This window comes from Saimiri boliviensis, chromosome 15, assembly GCF_048565385.1.
Source record: "Saimiri boliviensis isolate mSaiBol1 chromosome 15, mSaiBol1.pri, whole genome shotgun sequence".
In the NCBI taxonomy this organism is placed as follows: domain Eukaryota; kingdom Metazoa; phylum Chordata; class Mammalia; order Primates; family Cebidae; genus Saimiri; species Saimiri boliviensis.
In genome coordinates, this window is record NC_133463.1 from 6,394,500 (window position 1) to 6,416,138 (window position 21,639).

Sequence of the window (21,639 nt, forward strand, 5' to 3'; positions counted from 1 at the left end):
TGCTTTTGGCCACACTACTGTCAAGATCTGGACGTTTGTTCTGTATTCTGCTGCTCTTCGTCAGGTAGAAATACAAACAATGATTAATATTCCCCAAGAATTCATAGGTCAAGAAAGATGCCAAAGAAACCCAGACTCTTGACTTTTCTACCAACTTGCATACCACCGAAAATTAGCAATGGCGAGAAGAGCTTTTCTAGGTCATTAGTAAAGTCTAACCTAGGGTCTCTGAGATGTGTGCCTCCCAGACTTCCAAACACCCATGAATTTCTTATAAATCTTGTTAAAAGGTGAGAGGGAGCCTCAGAGTCTGCACTTCCAGTGAGCCCCCAGGGGATGCCATGCTTCTGAGCCAGCAGGCTCTGGAGGCACCTCTGAGTCCCAAGCTAGACGTGGTCTCTCCTGCAGCAATGCTACTACATAATTCCCTGGATGTGTTACTGATGCTATGAATTGCATATTACTGCAGCATCTAATACTACGCTAGGTGCACAAGAACAAATATCAAAGGAAATAGTCATCCCTCAGTCAAGAGTGGCAGATTCTGCTGTGTAAAAAGATTTCAGTTACAAGAAAAGAAATACTAAATGGATGAAAAAATTATCTCTACAGGTAAGCTCCGACGATGCAAAAGCAACTATGCGAGGCAGCCTGCGGTGGGGATATTTTGCCACAGTTTTAGAAGATGTTTGATTTTTACAGGTGTTAGTGCCTTAGACTCTCAACTTCTGTAATCTGTTGGTTGACAGAGGCCACCAATATCCTTGTGATCATGTTTGAATGTAGAGAAAAATAGGGAAAGAAAACAAAGCACGTTTTCTTGTTCTTATTTTATTTCTGAGTCTCTTAACTCTATGGATATTTATTCATTAGCCCCATAGTATTTCTCTCAAATACAGATATTAAAATGTAAAGTAGACCTTAGACAAGCTGGGGATGTTCTGTCCTTTGTAATCAGCTATATATATATATATATTATCTATATAAACACTGTGTATAATAAAGCAAACACACACACACACACACACACACACTATGCTTTATTATACACAGTGTTTAATAAAGTCCTTCAAGTAGGACTGGGGAGAAGTTAGATAGGCAGTCAAATAATTTTCTTTGCATTAGAGGTGCTGAAGAGTGCATGAGTGTGAGAAGATACACACACACACACACACACACACAGCTTTCTTCCACTGTGTTGATATAATCGCAGTTTTATATATATATATGTATAATGTAATATGTAATTTGTGTAATAATATATATTTTTAATTACATACATGTGATAAAAACAGGAAAAACATAGCTATTTAGTCCTTTGTAGTTAGGGTACTAGGAAGGAACAGGATTCCACTTTTAGCCCGTTTGTAAATGAATATTACAGGCCTCAGGTGAAGGCTGTGACTCACACCTCTCATACTGCAAGATCAGCCTTGGAAGTACAAGGCCCTTGGCAGTTCATCATTTATTTGTTTTTTTCTTTTGAAATGGAAGACGGCATTTCAAAAGAAAAAACAAGTAACATAGATATTTATTTAAGTCATTTCTAGATGTTTTAACATCTATTTAAAATCAAACAGTTAACTCCTGGGAAACAATTTAGAAGGAAATGGCAGTGGTCTGTTTTTTTAAAAAAAATTTTTTTGAATTTTAATTTTCTTAATTTAATTTTATTTTTGATGGAGTCTCGCTCTGTCACCCAGACTGCAGGAGCACAGTTGTGTGAACTCGGCTCACTGCGACATCCGCCTCCTGGGTTCAAGCAACTCTCCTGCTTCAGTCTCTCTAGTAGCTGGGAATACAGGTGCCCGCCACCACCCCCAGCTAATTTTCATGTGTTTAGTAGAGACAGCGTTTCACCGTGTCGGTCAGGCTGGTCTCAAACTCCTGACCTCAAGTAATCCACCTGCCTTAGCCTCCCAAAGTGTTGGGATTACAGGTGTGAGCCACCACATCCCATGAATGGTCTCTGCACTGCAGGCAGTGCAGGGAATTAGGAAGGTGTGGCAGGGTCTGTCTGAAGGTTAGAATACTTTTCGGCTTGATTTATTAATTTATTGATAAAGTTTGAATTAGTTATCGCCCAAAGTGTGGACGATAAAATGGCACGCAGCAGCCACAGTGGCAGCAGACAATATGATGTGGCTGCAGGGGGAGCGGGGTTTGGACCGGAGATGGGACCGGAGTCCTGCCTCTGGTTCAGTGGCTTCCTCAGAGGCCAGGCATAAAGCCTTTAACTTCCAGGCACTCAGCACATGAGTTAATGCAAGTCAGGTCATTTGCCCTGACAACCTTGTGGGCTTGCTCTGTGGCTTCAACCAGATGCTGGGCACACTTTTCCACCAACTCGTTCAGTGTGCGCCTGTTGAGGCCCACTCAGTACACCTTCAGAGTTAAGTGCTGGAATAAGCTATGCAGATACATAAACGCACAGAGCATCAGGGTTCATCGACTTTTCTTGTTCAACTACAAATTCTTTTTTGTTTTTACTCTTGTTGAAAACTTCCCATATATATATATATATATATATATATATATATATATATATATATATTTTTTTTTTTTTTTTTTTTTTTTTTTTTGAGACGGAGTTTCGCTCTTTGTTACCCAGGCTGGAGTGCAATGGCACGATCTCGGCTCACCGCAACCTCCGCCTCCTGGGCTCAGGCAATTCTCCTGCCTCAGCCTCCTAAGTAGCTGGGATTACAGGCACGCGCCACCACGCCCAGCTAGTTTTTTGTATTTTTAGTAGAGACGGGGTTTCACCATGTTGACCAGGATGGTCTCGATCTCTCGACCTCGTGATCCACCCGCCTCGGCCTCCCAAAGTGCTGGGATTACAGGCTTGAGCCACCGCGCCCGGCCCCAATATATTTTAAGACACTTTTCTGCTCTAATAAGAACAGTAAACATGAAATAATCTCTGGGATGCTCCTGTTGGTGTGAAGTCTCCAGCCTCACATTCCACACGGAGCCTCTCCCTCACACAGAGGCACAGACAAGGCCCACACCTGGGTGGCTGAGCCCTGCAGACGCCTCCCCCACACCCTGGAGGGTCACTGTTCCTCGTCTAAATTAATTCTTAGCATCAGCTTCTTGGGTGGTCACTCTGGATAGGTAAAAAGGGTTTTCTTTAAGGTGTCAGTTTCTTGGATTCTAATGTACAGGTCTGGTCTAGTATTTAAAAAGATATATTGCCAACACGATATAGTAGTTATGCTATTAAATTCCAAAACATGCATTGAGCCCCACATTTGGAAATGATACCAACAAAAAGAAAGAAGAGAATTTTTCTCTTTTTTTATCTAACCTCCTGATTAAAACTATTAATTTTCTTTGACCTGGCTGATGAACTTATGGAACACTTAGTATTAGAAATCAGTATCAGATTTTTCATTAGTTGTCACCTCCATAAATCCTTAAGTAATAAGTTCCAATAAAATCATGATCACTAAAGGAAACCTCATTCTTAAAAAAACTCCAAAATATTAAAGTATTTATTACTGATACAAAGACTATAGTGAATGAAATAAGATAAAAGAAAAAGGAGAAAGACATCTAGATCCATAATTCATAGCAAAATTCACATACTCTTGAAATGTTATTGTTAAATCTATAACTAGGCCAGGCACGCTGGCTCACACCTATAATCCCAGCACTGTGGGAGGCCAAGGCAAGAAGATTGCTTAAGCTCAAGAGTTTGATGGAGACCAGTCTGAGCAACATAATGAGACCCTCATCTCTACAGAAAATAAACAAAATTAGCCGGATGTGGTGGCACGTGCCTGTAATTCCGGCTATTCCAAAGGCTGAGGTCGGAGGATGGCTTGAGGCCAGAAGGCGGAGGCTGCAATGAGCCAAGGTCACACCACTATACTCCAGCCTGGGTGACAGAGTGAGACCCTGTCTCAAAAAACTAAGTAACTAAATAAAATAAAATAAATCTACAATTTATTGGAGAGCTCATAAAAATTTAGCATCTTTAAAACTTACAGGAAAATGCCAAATGATCGGATTTTTGGTAAGAAAGAAATTACGTAAGAAACTAAGAAATTATGTAAAATCAAATAAAGAGAGAAACTTAAATTAAAACATTCATTACCAAACTTAAGCTGACAAATTGGTAAGCAGCAGTAAGACCATGAAAGGACAGAGAGATTTGACTCCAATATACTTAAGAGCTCTGAATTCACTTATCTGTCTACGTAGTCACGTAGGAAAGTCAACTCGGGAACTAGAATATATTTTTCTAATTAGAGGAAGGGGGCTGGACTGGTGTAAAAACACTTTGCCAATGCAAGAGACAATTACCGATATTAGCAGCTGCAATAGCATGAGGTTCAGACTAAGGATAATAGTGATAAAAGAAAACAGCAGCAATAATGCAATGGTCATGATTTAGAAAGACACAGGAGAGCCTGCTGGACACCACCTGTAACCTGAATTGTGTTAGAGGAAAGACGGGAAATGCTAATAAGGAATATGATTAAAGGTGGGCCTGTGGTTATAAATTGCTTTTTTAATGGTGATGATAGTAGCTGACATAGAGTATAATAAGAAGATGAGAATGTCAGTATCAATTTTATTAGTGCCATGAACGATATACAGTATATTTAAGTTAGCTTCATTTGTATTAGTATTTTTGTAAGTAGTCACCCTGGAAGCAATAACATGTCCAACGCATTCTAAAAAGAAGAACAAAATAAAGTTGCCAGTGTTCTCTACAAAATAATCACAACTTTTATGCTGGGGAAAACATGCCACATTTCCTAATATATTCAGAATTCAGGTACATAGTTGTGCTGGATCACAACAAACCAGTGGAAAAAACTGGAAGAGCCGTTGTAGGAAATGGACAAAAGTTTAAAAGATGCTAAAAATACAAACTTCCATATGAATCAGTACTTTTCTCCCAAGATTGATATAGAACGATAATTAAAGCCTGGGTCTGGGTCAACTTAAACTACTTACGAAACAACTTGGGGCTGGGTTCTATGGCTCACATCTGTAATCCCAGCACTTTGGGAGGCCTAGGCAGGCAGATCACAAGGTCAGGAGATTGAGACCATCCTGGCTAACATGGTGAAACCCTATCTCTACAAAAAATACAAAAAATTGGCCGAGTGTGGTGGCATGTGCCTGTAGTCCCAGCTACTTGAGAGGCTGAGGCAGGAGAATCACTTGAACCCAGAAGGTAGAGGTTGCAGTGAGTGGAGATCGTGCCACTGCACTCCAACCTGGGCCACAGAGCGAGATTCTGCCAAAAAAAAAGAAAGAGAGAAAGAACTCGGGACCTTGCCTGTCTAAGCATGGTCATTCCGTTGAAGAGAAATGATTATAACATCTCAAATGATCACTTAGTAATTTGCATAAGCTGGGTCTCATTAAAGAAAAATAGGTGAATTAACAACGTGTATATATTTTCCCAGCAATTACCATCAGCTTTCTGAGTTACTCTAATAAACAAATTAGGTAAAATGAAATATCTGAGAAAAAAATAATCTTCGGAAAATTGGGAAAATATAAAACATTATCTTAAATTAAAATAAATTATTGGTCCAAATTTAAGAAAACTAGGCTGTTTGAAAGATAAACCATATGAGTTAAAAATGTAGACTGAAAAATCTGGTTGCTTAAATCGCTTTTTGATTCATACTCTAAAGGGTATGAATTGTGTGAGAGAAAGACGAGTCTGGTGGGTGAGAAGCTGGCCTTTGAGTCAGAAGTCTGCATTGCCTAATAGTCGTGCGGCCTTGGGCTGTTTTCACAAATTATTTATTTTCACTTTCTTCATCTGAAAACTGAAATATCATAGTTTCTGCCTTATAAGGCTTTAGGAAGGATTAAGTGAGATAATAGAGCGGTAAAGAAAGCTCAAGAGTGTCTGGCACATAGGACCCCAATAATTATTAGCTTATTATAATTATCGATGCTAATGACATGCTCAGATAGTAATTTCTATTTCTCCACATAGACTACAGTAAGCGTTTTTTTCCCACAATTTGCTTCTCTCTGCTAATACCTTCATTTTTTCTCTATGAATTGTATTTTTTTTCTTAGGCCAATGCACACACATTAGTTCCTTAGCAATTCTCTTGTGTAAAAGTTGTTTTCAAGAAACATCACCAAAATTAAAGCCTTTTTTTCTCCGAATGGCTTGATTCCTTTAAAAGACTCTGGGGTCCCTCACTAGGTAAGTGGCCTTGTGTCCACAGGAACACTGATTCTACAGCAAGAACCAAGAAACCACTCCAGGGACTGCCAACATGTCCCCTACTTGGAGCACTGGATCATTTTAAGCTTCTCTTGATCATTCTACAAGGGACATAAATAAAGCCTCCAGAAAGACAAGAATTTTAAATAAGAGCAAATTTTAAAGGTAATTAATTTAAATAAGCCAGCTTAACCCTGTCCAAACGTAGGAGTATACTATGTGTCCTACTCCAATCAAAGTACTTTCAAAATTAAAATTCTTTTTTTTTGAGACAGAGTCTCGCTCTGTTGCCAGGTGTCAGGCTGGAGTGCAGTGGCGCAATCTCAGCTCACTGCAACCTCCACCTCCCGGGTTCAAGCAATTCTCCTGCCTCAGCCTTCTGATCAAAATTAAAATTCTTAAGCCAAATGTGGTGGCTAACTCCTGTTCATCCCAGAGCTTTAGGAGGCCAAGGTGGAAGGAACACTTGAGCCCAGGAGTTTGAGACCAGCCTAGGCAAAATACCAAGACCCTGTTTCTACTAAAAATACAAAAATTAGTCAGGTGTGGTGGCACACACCTGTACTCCCAGCTACTTGAGATGCTGAGGCAGGAGGATCACCTGAGCCCAGGAGTTTGAGGCTGCAGTGAACCATGATCGCACCACTGCACTCCAGCCTGGGAGGACAGACTGAGACCCTGTTTGAGACCATGTCTCAAAAATAAATAAATGATTGTAAAGAGGGGAAAAATAGAAGCAGAAGAGAGCTGCTATTATTTTCCTTAGTTTCTAATTTGGCAAAAGTATATAACTGCAACATTTGAGAGTCTAAAATTTAAGTAAGGGCCCACATGGTACAATAATAGCAATTTTAAATATAATCCAAAATCATAGTCGGAGAGCTGGAGAGTGGGAGGGGCTGGTAACAGGGATTCCTGGAGAAGCAAGGAGAGACATCCTAGGACATCCTGAGAGATATAAAATGAGATGAAGCAGCTTTAGGTGTCTGCAGACCAGGAAACATGGCTAAGGATCAAAAGTCAGGAACAGGGGCTACCCTCCTGGTGGACGACGACTTTGAACACCACCCTTGCTGTAGAAATTGCTTAAATTAAACCTATATCCTATGATCTTTGCTAGACCCAAGTACAAGTATTGATGGGGAACGTTTTCGCTTTTAATTTGTCCTTAATGTTTCACATATTAAAATAGTACTTCATCAAAAAAATAAAATAAATAAATAAATAAAAATAAAATAAATTCTTAAGACAGAATTGATTATACAGGTAGGGCCATGGATTCCCTACTGACAAACTCCACAGAGAAGAGTATGTGCTTGAATGCTAGCAGATAGGTGTTTTGTTACGTTAATGAACCAAGGCTGTGAAAGAGATCATAAGCCACATAGAAGCAATGGTGACGGCCTGGGTTTCAGTGGAATCACAAGCTCGGTTGCCTGGAGAAAGAACTGTGTAAATTGCATATCTGACAAAGTTCAAGTGTGTTAGACACTGTTACACATCCTCCGTTTTTCAAACATTTCCCTGAGGAACAGGTACAGACCACCGCTGTTTCTGGAAAGGTGGACTAAGTAACGGATTTGGGATTGGCTAGGTTGTCAATAGCACAGGCAGAGAATGTACAGAGCGATCATCTTGTTCCTGACAGAAAATGTGTCATCTGCATGTGTTTCTTCTTAAAAAATATACTTTTTTTTTTTTAACAAAGACTCTGAAAGAAAATCTAATTAGAATTAATCCTGGGAAACCTGTTAAGATGGAATTTTCACAGTATTGTCTGGGGTACACTAGCAACAATATTTATGATGAAAAGGCATGGACCCACTCAAAAAATCTGTTGGTCACATTATGTTCCCACGTCTAGGTTAAAAAAATTAGTGTCCCAGTGGAATCATCTATTTAATGCAAGAAGTGGATAATTTAGGATCTGGGATATCCATCCATCAGGTTCGTGGCATAGCTCTGCTCTTCCCTGACCATCCGTGTGAAATCCAGCCGCATGTGAGGTGTGCAAAAGGCAGCACACACTCGATGAAGAAAAGTGGGCCACCATTCACACCACAGCAAAACGTTGTTTTGTTATGTCATTAATACAATAGATGGAGTTTTTCTGGATCACTTATCAGTACAATCATTCTCCTCTGCCTTCCTGGTGCACAGACAGCATTTGGATGGAAAAAAAAAAAAAGCCCTCTTTAGCCAATTCCTTCTGCTAAAACAAGTATTCTGAGGCTTGAGAAGTACAAATCGTTTGAATAATCAAAGAACATTAATGTGAAAAAAAAGTAATGTTCGGCAAATCTTACCTGAGCTCCTGGAGTAGTGAATCCATTGGCACTGTTGACCAAAAAGAAAAAAAAAAAAGACTCGATCAGTTGACGATTTTCAAAACTGTATAAAGGAAACTTTTCACCCACCTAGAGGTAATGACCAATAAGTTTCTCACTGGGTGGATCCATCTTTTCTTGTTCTGGTTCTTTGGAGATGAGAGGACAGATGGATATGGCATGGAATAGGCTGACTGTGGGTTCAGTGCCTTGGGTGACCCTGGGGCCTGGTAATCATAGACTGGATTTCCATGCACCTGTCCTTAGAGATTCATTGAAAATTCACAGGAGCACAGATGACTCTGATTATTTTTAAATACCTTTCATTTTTAGTCAAAATATTATTCAGAAAGAATCCCAAGATTATATTTTTATTGATATTAAACACCTATTCAAAAAAACTGGTAAAGCTTTACTAAATAAGTATGTCCCATGATTTTACTCGTAAACTGCCTGCATATGGAAAGGGAAGAATGAGCTTCCACCATGTTAATATCACCAACCTTTTAAAAGTGAAAATCTTACAGGAAAAACAGCTTTGATTTTTCTGACTAAAATGATGGGAACGAAAGAAGTTCATGTTTATAAATACCTGCCTACACAAGGGTAAGCAGCATATTGAGAGAGACAACAGGTGGTTTTAAAGATTACTCATGCCTCACGAGAAACAGTTGTTTCATTTCTAGAAGAACATTTTGGCTCTATTAAGGGTGTTCATGCCTGTGCCAGAGGAATTTGAAGTCCAAAAGGAATTGCAAATTAAAAAAAAACCCACATTTTAAAAGTATGACAGAGTAGTGTGCTTTTAGAAGTCAAAATAAGAAATTCAAATAATCCAAATACTAGCTCTAGCATGCTGATATTTATGTCATGCATAGCTTATTCCAAATAGTGGGATGGACTGCTTTTCTTAAGCTGGTATCCTATTGAGAAGTTTGCTCCATAAAAAAGTCATTGTTTAGAAATACTGCATTCCAAATATTAGGATATATAACGTGGTTACTTTAAAACTAAAGTAAGAGTGGAAGATAATACAGCGTAAAATATCTGTTTAGGAAGAGAAGAGTGTCATATGTGCATAGCATTATGTTTGTATTTTGGTTGCCATGGTTAATGACGGCCATGGTTACATTTAACTGAAAAAAAAATCCTTAAATTTATTAAAAATGTGGGGATTCTGGACTTTGCCCAAACAGGAAGTGATTGCCTTGACTACATATACAGATAAGGAAAGCATTCCATTAGATCAGCCGCTGTCAAATGTACGTCTCTACACAATTCCAAAGGGCTACAAGGTCACGGCTGTGCCATGGCTCTTCCTACGCGAGGTAGACTCTGAGGGGGTGCGGTGAGGTGGGTGGGGAACAGCTATCCAGAATGTTTTCAGAAGCTGTGGTGAACCTACAGTTTTCCACTTCAAATTAAGGGTCACAAAAATATAGCTAATTATAATAAAAGTTATTTTCCTGAAGGGGTATTATTGCCAGTCAATCCTGTTTTCCAGATGTTTAGATCATCAAGGGCCTGTTTGTATTTCAATATTACATTACCATCTGTTGGTTACAAAAAGAGAGGGATAACCGGCAAGTTAAACCTTCCAAACATCACTTTGCATAGCTGCTGGAAATTCCCAGCAGAGACAGTCAAAAAACAAACATCATCATTTTACTTGAACTAACTTTGGGTTGGGAGCCTAGACAACATAAAAATCAAAACCTGCTTTGGCAATAAACTAATTCGGTATTTTCCCTTGGCCATTAAAGGCCGCTTCCATAATTTGGAGGTTTCCATGAAACATCCTTCACTTGCTGGACCTTATGTTGTCTTGTGTGACGTTCAAATCCACTCATGATTGCATTTTGTAAAAATTAGCATGATACATCATTTGGACTTTTCTGAGTCCTTTAACTCCTGGTTCATAGTATTTTGCCTTTCTATGCCACGAGCCGGTGTCCTGGCTTGATTTGAAGAAAGAAGCCCTGAGAAAGTTGCAATCATTCTGACTGCACATGAGGGACTGAGCACTGGAACTCTCCTATTTCATGGTGTGGTGTGCGTAGTGTCATAGAACCTGCTTGCTAACTCACCCTCGGTTCCTTTAGAGCGAGTACACAGTGTTTTATCTTCAGCCTCTGCTTCCATCTATAACATGAACACAAAGTCCTGAGGTCATTCCTTTGACATTGACCAAAATGTGAAAACATGTAATTAGAAGTTCTGAAGGTCATTATGAAAAACAGTAGCCTTCCATGCTCTTGACCCACAGCCCGGCTCTGTAGTACTTAGCTGACTCCCCCCCCACACCACCAGCTTTGGAAATACATCTACAGTCGCTGGAAACCAGAGAGAACAGTGACAAGAGGGCAGATGTCCTTGTCCACAAGGGTTTGAAGTGACTCAAACACTTCTGGCATTGCAATGATAGAAAAAGGCTCGTCTCATTAACAGTGGCTGTGAAGGAGATGAAACCTCAAATGTCAAACCAAAAGATTTCAGACTGATTTACTAAAACCTAAGTCCCACTACATTTCAAGACTCTTCCTAATACATATCTCTTTCTAAGATGGAAAAGCAAGACTCCCCATGTAAAAAAGCACCATTAAGACAAATCCCTGAAATACCCCCAGAAAATACCATTGAAAATTTTGATTATCAATAGTGACATATGTTTACTCTCAGAATTTCAGAATAAGTATCAGTTACAGTCACTCAAATACATGAGGAAGGTGAAATTTGAGTGATATATGCGTCAGTATCAGATTCACCAAAACATCATTATTAAGTATTGTAAATGGCATCAAATCAATTATCAAAGGGATGCAAAGACTTGTTTCAGACTCTGACCTTGATACACCCATCCATTTCACTGGCATCCGCTAATCATCTCTTAGTTTAATTCACTTCTGCACATGATCAGAAGGAATTTTTAAATATAAATAAGTTGCTTTGCTCGTTGAAAATCAGAGGCAGGCAGAAGGTGCACTCAGTGGCTCCCATCCTTAAATCCTGACGCTAGCTCCAATGCGGTGTGACTGCAATGGTAATGGGAGCTGCATTTCTGCTCTCGGAGGCTGAGTTGTGATTGAAGGCACTGACCTGCCATAGACTTATAATAGGGGAGCAGGTGTGGCAATGATGGACTTTAATTTCCTTTAATAAACCTTTTATGTGCCACACTTTTACTGCCATTCGACGCTCTCCAAGGTCCTGCACATAATAGGTTCATTACTTTTGATTACTATAGTCTATTGAGACAAACAACTCCAGAACACACTATATATTATGTTCAGTTAAACCAATATAGACTATTTATCCATTGTGCATTTTTTCACCTGCAACACTACAGACAAAATTAACGACAGCTCTCCTAAGCTAAAACTATTAAAACCACCAGAACTCTTTTGTCATCATTTCACAATAAACACCACACCAATCATTGAACTGCTTTTTAAACTAGCAAACACAAAGTGTTCACTGCCTTCGCTGAACAGCAGTGGCTATAGTCTAAATAAAATGGTGCATTGTTAGGAATACTTTACACAATAAAAGAAAACAACAATAAAACAGAGGTGATTCTTTTTCCCGTCGATTTTCCTTCTTTTTAAACCACATGAGTTTACGACAGATGTGACACTGCCTAAGATAAAAATGGCTTAGTTTACTCAGGATGGTGAGCGCTGCGTTGTGAAATCCCCCTCCTCTGGTGAGTATCTCTGTTGCATACAGAGTGGCTCAACTCAAGTGAATGTCGCTCCACGTGCTAAATGAATAACTGGATTACAAGAGATCAGTAGCATGTGAGAGTTAAAATGATGAAAACCAACACATATTTCTGAGGAAGCCACTTCTATGTGTGAGCCTCCACAGAGCAACACCAATTTATTGTTATCCTGCCACGTGGACGCTATTAACTCCCCTAATCACTCTGAAGATTTACTGGAAAGGCAAGGATGAACTCTGAGTTTCTTTACCAAAATTGAAACACGGCCTGCAAAGAGTGCCAGTGGACACAGAGAAAAGTTCCAGAAGCATACTTAAGTTCAATCTTCTTTACACCAGCGTTAAGCTGAGTTCCGTTTTGCAGTTCAGCTACCCAAGGGCCTTGTCACCACCCCACGCAGCCGCTCCCCACTAAAGTCACGGGAAGGGAAACATAAATATTCATGGACCTCCCTTTGACTGTGCTTGGAATGCTGGTCTCATAATTGTGTTCTGTTGAGCTATTGTCCTCTTGTTGATGTAGCATATACATATCCTGTACAAACATATTTAACAGTAGAACTAAGTTTTCAAATTTAACCTGTGGGTCAAGTTGCAGGAGTGAAATGGAGCAAGGCCGTAATATACAACTTGACTGTTTCACTTGCTTTCCCTTCTTCACACTTAAAAAAAAACGAAAGTTACTACATTGTGTCTGCTCATGTCTGGGGCTCGATGGGGAATACAAACATAAGAAACCGAAGGCATGTATGCTTTTCAGTGTGGAGAGTTTATCATTCATGAGATGGTTCTTTTCTTCTCATAGATTTCAATTCAAAAATAGATTTTGGTTTCTAGAACCTTGTTTATGGGAGTAGATATTTTAAGTATTCTTCATTTGGATGATTCTCATGAACATCAGTAAATTGCCAATGGGTACGTTGAATTTTTGTAAAATCAGACCTCATATTCAATGAGTACCTTGTCCAAGTAATGGATCATTAAAAATGGAAAGATTTCTACTTCTGTGTGTGTCTTCAGGCCCCTGGGGTGGGGTGGAGGTAGATTATCATTCTTTCAAAGTCTTCCAGAATTGGAGACCAGGCAAATGAGTATGGTGTGATTCGATAAATCAACCTAACTTGTACTGCAGTCTTGAAAATTACACTTCTTCTTGGAAACTTTGATTGTTTTCCCCCTGGAAGAGAAGACTTGATCGTCTTTACTGCTTAAGCCCCGAATTCTACTGACAAGCTTGCAATTAATTCTGTAAAACCTAATGAGCCATTTCTTTTCTCAAAACAGAGGTTTTATTTTTTTAAAAAGCTGTCCCTCTCCAGATTTCTTAGGGCATTTATGTGCTTCATTCTCATATACCTCATTGTAGATGAAAACGACAGAAGATATATTCTGAGATTTCTATAATGGGTTCTTCCAGGCTTTGAGAATCTACTTCTCAATAGGAGTAAGAACAATAAAGGTAAACTCTGCCACTCTTATTTTCCCTAACTTAAAACTACTTTAAGAAAAAAGTTCAGTTTAAAGGATAAGTATCAACTTATTATGCATAATATTTACAGAAAAAGGGTAGAAAAAGCAGTTCTTGCTCAGTCTCTGGTACTTAACAATGCCATTAAAAAAAAAACCAAACAAAAAAAAAAACTTTGAAAAGGGCTTCGTGTCCCAGTTTCCTGGGGAGAGGAGTGAATTCAAGGTGAAATGGCAAGAGGAAAAGGCATGTATAAAATAAAGAAGGCCAAGAGGTAAAACGTGGAGGAAAACTTGCAAGAACTAACAATGGAAATAAGCAGATAGGCAATGAGGAAGAAAAATGACCAGAAAACGAAATTGAACTCTTGGGTTGAATTTGGAAAGCTCTCATTTAATAACTTTATGTACTTACGAACCTATAAACAGATGTATAAAGTGATTTCCTAGTACTTGTACTTAAAGTCTTTTCTTACTGGAGCTTACATCAGGGGCAATAAGCAGGCTCTCTTCCACATCGCCCCCACGTACAGATCTCGTACCTTCTTTTGGGCTGAAGAGGAAGTCCTGGAATTGCTGTTTTGTGGGAGGGAAGAGATTCAAGGAGCAGGACATAGAATTCATAATCTCAATTGTGCTTCCATTCACACAAGCCAGTTACTGACATGTGGGGAGGTTTTATTTCCCTTAGATTTTATTTCTCACTTAAAATTCTATTTTAACCTAATGGAAAATGAAACAAAAACAAAAACACAAAACAAAACCCAGCTGTCCAAGTAAAAATTTAATTGCTTTTTTAAAAACTGAACATAAGAAATCCCTTGGTTACATTGAGGTTTTGTTTCTCTCAATAAGGCTTTAGACATGAACAACCTCAATATATATTTATAATACACATCTATAAGTAGTCTTGACTTTCTTAATATTTGTAGAAAATGTCATGGTGACCACAATGTTTTGGGGGTATTTTCTGAAAACACTTAAAAAATTAATCTTAATACTGTCTATTTAGGTATCTCATGCAGGTAGCTACATTTTTTTTTTTTTTTTTTTTTTTGGAGATGAAGTTTTGCTCTTGTTGCCCAGGTTGGAGTGCAATGGCATGATCTCCACTCCCTGCAACCTCCACCTCCTGGGTTAGAGCGATTCTCCTGCCTCAGCCTCCTGAGTTGCTGGGATTACAGGCATGTGCCACCACACCAAGCTAAATTTTTTTGTATTATTAGTAGAGACAGGGTTTTACCATGTTGGTCAGGCTGGTCTTGAACTCCTGGCCTCAAGTGATCCACCAGCTGTGGCCTCCCAAAGCTCAAGTGATCCACCAGCTGTGGCCTCCCAAAGTACTGGGATTACAGGCTCCTCCCCTTAATTTGAGAAGTCAGTCACACACATTCAACTTGCAGTCAGCTCCCTTTTGAACAAGATTTTGCTGTGCTCATCCCCTGAGATTTTTGACCTGCCAGTGTGGTTCTGTCGTTGTGTCACATTGTTCTTGTGACATGTCATTTCAGTCCTGTGGACTCACAGCAATGGTGGGAAGAAGATCTGTGGCTGCTGAGAAGAGTTGCTGGGGTCCTCTCCATGAGGAACACTTTATCTACAGTGGACGCTTCCTTTTCAAAAACCACATTTTAAAAAAAAAATGATGAAGAAAAACTCAGGAAATTAGAAATGGCTAGGCCCAGAGAAACCATGCAACTACAGGATGCCAGCATCTTGGACTGAAATTTGGCCAGACTGAAGAACAAAGAATCTTACATTGAGTGCCCTTTCTTTTGACGATTCTGGCATCATTTTGTTTTAAACAGAGCTTTGGAGCAGCTCACAATGGAAGCAGAAATATTTACCTGTTACCCAAGAAATCATGGGAAAAATGAGTTGCAGTTCTAAAAGGATGCTCGCTGACTTGTGGAGAGGAATACCAAGAATGTTTAAGTATGTTTTTTCTCTATTCTTCCCCTCTTCTTATTTTTCTAGTCTTGTTTTCACACATTTATTAATAACTCAAGAAGAATAGGAGCAAATTCAGAAAGTAAACTTAAAAAAAAACTGTAACAAAACCATGTTTTTTTTTACACCATCCATGATGACATATTTATAATTTTCAGAACTTTTCGTCTTTTATTTGCACACTATTCTTGATTTCAGTGCTCTGTGCTCATATACCTCTTACTGTCCTATCTTTGGCTCTATAGACAGAGCTGAAGAATTGAAGGATGTGTGCACTTTGAATTTATGATCCTTCTCCTGGTCTCCCCTAATCCCTCCCACCCCAAACTCAAAAGGAAAAGTAGGCTGAGTCTGCTATCATTTTAAGTACAGTTTTCTGAGAAGTAGCTCTTCCTGAGGGCCATGAGTAGGCACATTCCCCCTACAGTAGATGATTTTCAAAGGAAATTTTCTAGAGCTCTTGGAAATGCATTGCCATAAAAGAAATCTGAGACCTGAAACAAGCTTGGGTAGCATTACAAGGTGAATGGCTGGTTTTGATTCCCCCTTCGGATTTCTGAGTTGTCACTGCTGGTGTAGACTTCATCCTGCAACTGGCAATGCTGAATATCAACCAAAGCCCTGTGTTGGTGTCGTTTTGCCAAACGACTCCAGCAAATAGCCCTATTATTCCCTTAGGTAACCAACTTGTGCCAAGGATTTCTATTAGTCACTGTACCACAGCCTCAGAGTCACAGCTTTGTGACATTAGGGGGCAATCTCCAGCTTCATGTTTTAGAAGAGGGTTTACACATACATACACACACACACACACACACACACACACACATATATATATATATATTTAATATGCCTCGTTTAAGGATAACTCAGGGAAAGTAACACACTAAAAGGGCCTTTAAAATTTTTTTCTTGCTGATATTTTGAGATGCATCTGTTGCAAAATACGTCAAAGTAGAAATCAAACTCCTTCATCTAGAATCCATCATCTGAAATAGATTTCTCTCAAGAATAATTTAATTCCTTACTTTTCAGTGCTTGCTTATGTTCATTCCAGAAGTCATCCATGGTACTTTTTAAAAAATTGTGCTGTTCAAATCTCGCTTATTTATGCTTAATCCGTAAACAAACTAATTTCTAACACGAATGATGTAAACTGGATTTTGAAAAACATTTTAACAATGCAACTTTCTTTAAAGGCAAACGTGTGAACAAATAACACATACTAATCGATATGCAAAAAAGTTTGTAGGCTCAAAGGACTTTACCTATTTAATATTTTAAAATATTAAATGGCTGTGTTTCTGACAAAAATCACAATTCTAAATTCAGCACTAACAATAAATTTGTAAGCGAATCCACAGAAAAAGATCTATCATAGAGGAGAGCTTTTATATATATTCTTTGATGGAATTCCTTTTCTTTCAATGTGTTCTACTTTTTAACGAATAAAAATGCTGCCTTACCTCTCTTCTTCTCCAGGTAACTTGTATGCCAACTCAGTTTGCCCTGCTGTGTCAGAGGGACTAAATAAATGTCTTTGTCTAGTTTAGTGATAAATCCTGAAATTCATTCTATTGAGATAAGAAATCAAACAAGAAAAGCATATCAGGCCAGACAAATAAATAGAAGAGCAGCAATAAACAAGCGAACAATCAACAAAGTGTTGACACGTATCTATAGTTTGGTTGTACTAGAGTACAAACAGAAGAATGATAATTTTTATACTATGTATCAATGGGAAAAATCCCTTTTTATTTTTTAAGACAAGCCAAATTTATTTTTGTCTTTATTATCAAATTATCTATCTATCTATGGATCGATCTACCTACCTCTCTGTTACTTCTTCAATTTAGTTGGGAAATTAGATAAAAGGGACTGTCAATGATCATTACCATTATTTTTATTTTTAACCACCCAAATAAAAAGTTGAGACAGGATCTAGAATGTACTATACTCCAGAGGTCACAAAAGGCAGATTCCAAATGCATTGTTTTGTTACTTAGAGTTCTTTTTCATGAGTCCATCATAAAAATGATACTCATCTTTTTGCTAACGTTTTAACTTATCCAATGAAACGATTTGCTCTTGGTTTACTCTGTGTTGAGTTATAATACACAGAGCTGCCTCACCTCGATTTGGTCCCAGGGATGTGCACAGAATCAGTTTTCATCAGGCCGATTGGTCCTTGAGAGAAAACTTCGCAATTCAGTGTCATGCGCTCAACATACTAGAGGAGCCAATTTACACAAATACCACATGTATCCATGCACATTTAAAATATTTATGTCTGGCAGTTCTAATATTTTAAAACACAAGCCACCAACCTTCCTCGCAGAAGATTTCTACTGTCCTGCCTTCTCTACCCTTTGTAGTATATCAAAGTGCTCAGCTTTTTAATCGTAGAGCTGTGTATTTCTTGTAGGATTTGAGCAGACATTAAGCAGATGCTTCTTCAACTCAAGTCGGCAACTGTAGTTCCTGGGGAAAAATGGAGATAAAGCTCTCAAGTGATAGAGCAGATTACTGCACATAATATAAGAATTGAAAAGTAGCGCAGGAGCTTGGGAATTCTTAGTTTGCGTTTGATTGCCACTAAAAAAAGGGGGGGGCTTTCTCTCCAATGTTTTTGGCCTATTCTATTACGCCCTCAGTTCAGAAAGAGTTCTGAAGCTTTCCACCTGCCTATTTCCCTTTGTTTCCCATACACTAACCTAAAACAAAAGATCCTGGAAAACAGTCACACTGGCAAACAAAGCTCTTTCTAAATCCTGAAAGTAATGGCTTTTTGTCTAATACCCTATCCTGTTATGTATTTATTAGCAATACATTTTCCATTTATTTTCTCAAAGATTGCCAATAAAGAACTGAATCACATAAGGGAGTAGCTGTAAAGCCTCTGAGTTCCCTAATGTCAAACTCATTAGCATTCGAATAAGCACACAGCAGCACATCATCTGCACAACTGCAATTTTTTACTACTTTTAATAGCATTTCTCAAAGGGCTCATTTTCAACTTTCTTCAGTGGTTAGTTGGTTCTCAGGGGAAAAGTAGCTTCCTGACGCTCACAGCTTCCACTCAACAGCCCGGCCGTTTGCTGTCAGATGCATCAGCCCTCTGCCCTAACCCCATCTGCCGTGGCTCCCCTCCCTGGGGAAAAGTGAAGGGAGCACAGCTGAGATCGGCTTGGAGAAGTGCACAGAGGGCACTGACAAAATATAAGTTTAGAAATATGATTTGACACAATGGAGCTCATGAAGTCTAAGCACACCAAAACACACATGTGAACGAGGAGCCCCGCGGAGGCTCTCCATCCATGTGTCTATCATTAATAACTCCACCCACCTGCTGTTGGAAGCACACCCTTGGCAGATACCAAAAGGAATCTGCTCCTGACGTCGGATCCCTCCAGCCCCTGCATGTGCACTGTTAGATCAACGAGATACCTCTAAAGAACATTTTTGTTAACTGCCATGCTTTTAGAGTCTGATCTTAAATGTTATGAAAGTTAAGGACTTACCAAAACATTCATGCAGTATGCGTATTTTTGAAGGCAGTTAACCTAAGACTCAGAATCTCGATTAAGCCCCCAGAACTTGTAACAGTTAGTTTTAGCCCCCACCTACTCAGATGAACACTTTTGCATTGAAACTCATTTTTTTTTAATGTAAAAAAGAATCTTAAAAGAGGAAATGATATGACAAGCAAGGTGTTAGTGACCTAATGTGCTATGCAGTTCTTAACTGTGCTCTCTGATGACGACATGGCTTCATGTGTTAAATGGAGTCATCACGAAGCACTACTTTGTCCACTTTACTGTCTGCTAATAATTAGGGACTCTCAGTGCTTTACAGCTGCTTCATGGGTGAGTATTGCTTCTGAGAAAAATGGTTCTTTAAACCTGTGCTACAAAGGTAATGAGTCTGGTGTGTGTGTGTGTGTGTGTGTGTGTGTGTGTGTGTGTGTTTGCAAAAACAGAGTATATCAGATTGCATTTTATCAGGTAGAATGAATGACCTAAACTGATAATGATATGCATGTTAATTGTATCGTCAAAGAGAATCATAGATTTACTTATGGGCCCTTGGCCAGGTGTGGTGGCTAATGCCTATAATCCCAGCACTTGGGAGGCTGAGGGGTCAGATTGCCTGAGGCCAGGAGTTCAAGACCAGCCTGACCAACATGGTGAAACCTGGCTCTACTAAAAATACAAAAATTAGCCACACATGGTGGCGCATACCTGTACTTCCAGTTATTCAAGAGGCTGAGGCATGAGAATCACTGGAGCCCAGAAGCAGAGGTTACAGTGAGCCAAGATTGTGCTGCTGCAATCCAGCTTGGGTGACAGTAAAACTCTGTCTCAAAAAATAAAAAATAAAAAATAAAAATTGACTTATGGTTCCAAAGCATGCAATTTTTTTTTAAGTCCTCCAAACTAAGCTCAAAGTGAAAAATTTGTTGAAAGGGCAAATGAGTTTAATATGAAATGTGTGTAGCACTCACAGCCCTGTACTATAGTAACTAACATGAGATCATCATCATCACCAATTTCATTTTGGAACTTGCATACCTAGGGAACCAGATCACTCTGCAGTTCTGATATAAACCACAGTGTCCACTCAGAAGTTCATAATGTTGATACAGAGTCCAAAGACCACTCTGAGATTTGGTTTCTTAATAAGTAAACATAAAAATCTTAGGGCCAGGTGTGGTGGCTCAAGCTTGTAATCCAAGCACTTTGGAGGCCAAAGAGGGTGGATCACTTGAGATCGGGAGTTGAAGACCAGCCTGACCAACATGGTGAAACCCCGTCTTAAAAACAAAAACAAAAACAAAAACAAAAACAAAAAAAAAACTTAGCACATTTACCTTAGTATTGCTATCCCTTGAGGCCCTATCTCCACAGTTTATAACAGATTAAGCTCTTAATCGCTCTAACGTTAATATTATCATCAATTGTTCTTTAGTTGGAATGATGCAGAAGAGGGGATTATCTTTGCCTGGTTCAGTTTTTCGAATGGTAAGACAATTTCTTTACAGTCCCCAGTTTCTAACTTTATTTTTATTTTCATCAGTATGATCATTTAAGTTACAGTCAAGTTTGTATAACCCATTTTGCTCCATTAAATTTCTAATGAAGAGTTAAACTTTTTATTTTGGAGTTCCTAATCAATCAGCTGTTAGAACTGGTATTTTTAACATAGCAAGAGATTAGATGTTTAGAAGTTGATGAACAAAACTTATGTAAGCCTTTTGCCACTTAAATGACTTTCTTCTGCCTAGCTTTCCAGGTTGATATTAGTGCATATTCTTCATTGGTTGGAGCAAATGAAGATAAGCAGTGAATTTCATTTAAGATGTTTAGGCAAAGACAAACACTCTTCGTTGACCATTAACTTCACTTTTACCACCAGCCCATAATTAGGCCTCTGATCGCAGCAGGGGTAGAAACAAGAGCTTCAGCAAAACTGGAACCACTCTGCAGGAAAAACATCTCCCATGGCAAAGTGAGTCCATGGTATCTTGCTTATTTTTAGGGAGGATGTATCAGATTTCAAATCATTGAATATTCAAAAAAACCCGAGTTCTTTGATATTAGCAAACAAATTACTTTTCTTGATCACCTTTTAACATGATTTGCTTCCCCAAGTGATGGCTGAAGTTCAAATAGACACACAAAACTTCTTGTTATTCGGTATAGTTTGTCATTTAGAAAAATAAAATTTGAAAATGCACACAATTTCCATGGACAAATTTACATGATTTTTACTAGTTTGTCCAGCTTTTTAAATCTTTGCCTTAGAGAACCTTTCAAAGAATTTTCAGTACAGGGAATGCTATAGCAATTCTGATAGCCTCCCAGAAAAAAATGTAATTTTTGATTTTGCAGATTGCTGAAGTCATACAGAGCATCACAATAACTTCTGGTTTCTACTGTGATAGATATGAAGTAATTGTAC

The 21,639-nt window shown here is 38.8% G+C and overlaps 1 protein-coding gene across 4 annotated transcripts in view; it reads right to left on the reverse strand.

Annotated features, from left to right (window-relative positions):
- ST18 (ST18 C2H2C-type zinc finger transcription factor) overlaps positions 1-21,639 on the reverse strand; it is a 136,012-nt gene that overhangs the window by 91,482 nt on the left and 22,891 nt on the right. For 2 of the 4 annotated variants that reach the window (XM_010351599.3, XM_074386652.1), the window contains exons 1-3: positions 17,145-17,235; positions 10,629-10,683; positions 8,521-8,551 (exon numbers count right to left, since the gene is read on the reverse strand). In XM_010351599.3, the coding sequence (XP_010349901.2) occupies positions 8,521-8,551; positions 10,629-10,683 (86 nt within the window). In that variant the 5' untranslated portion in view covers positions 17,145-17,235. Of the gene's footprint in view, positions 1-8,520; positions 8,552-10,628; positions 10,684-17,144; positions 17,236-21,639 lie in introns of those variants that run through there. The other 2 variants (XM_074386651.1, XM_039464696.2) reach the window with 1 other exon arrangement.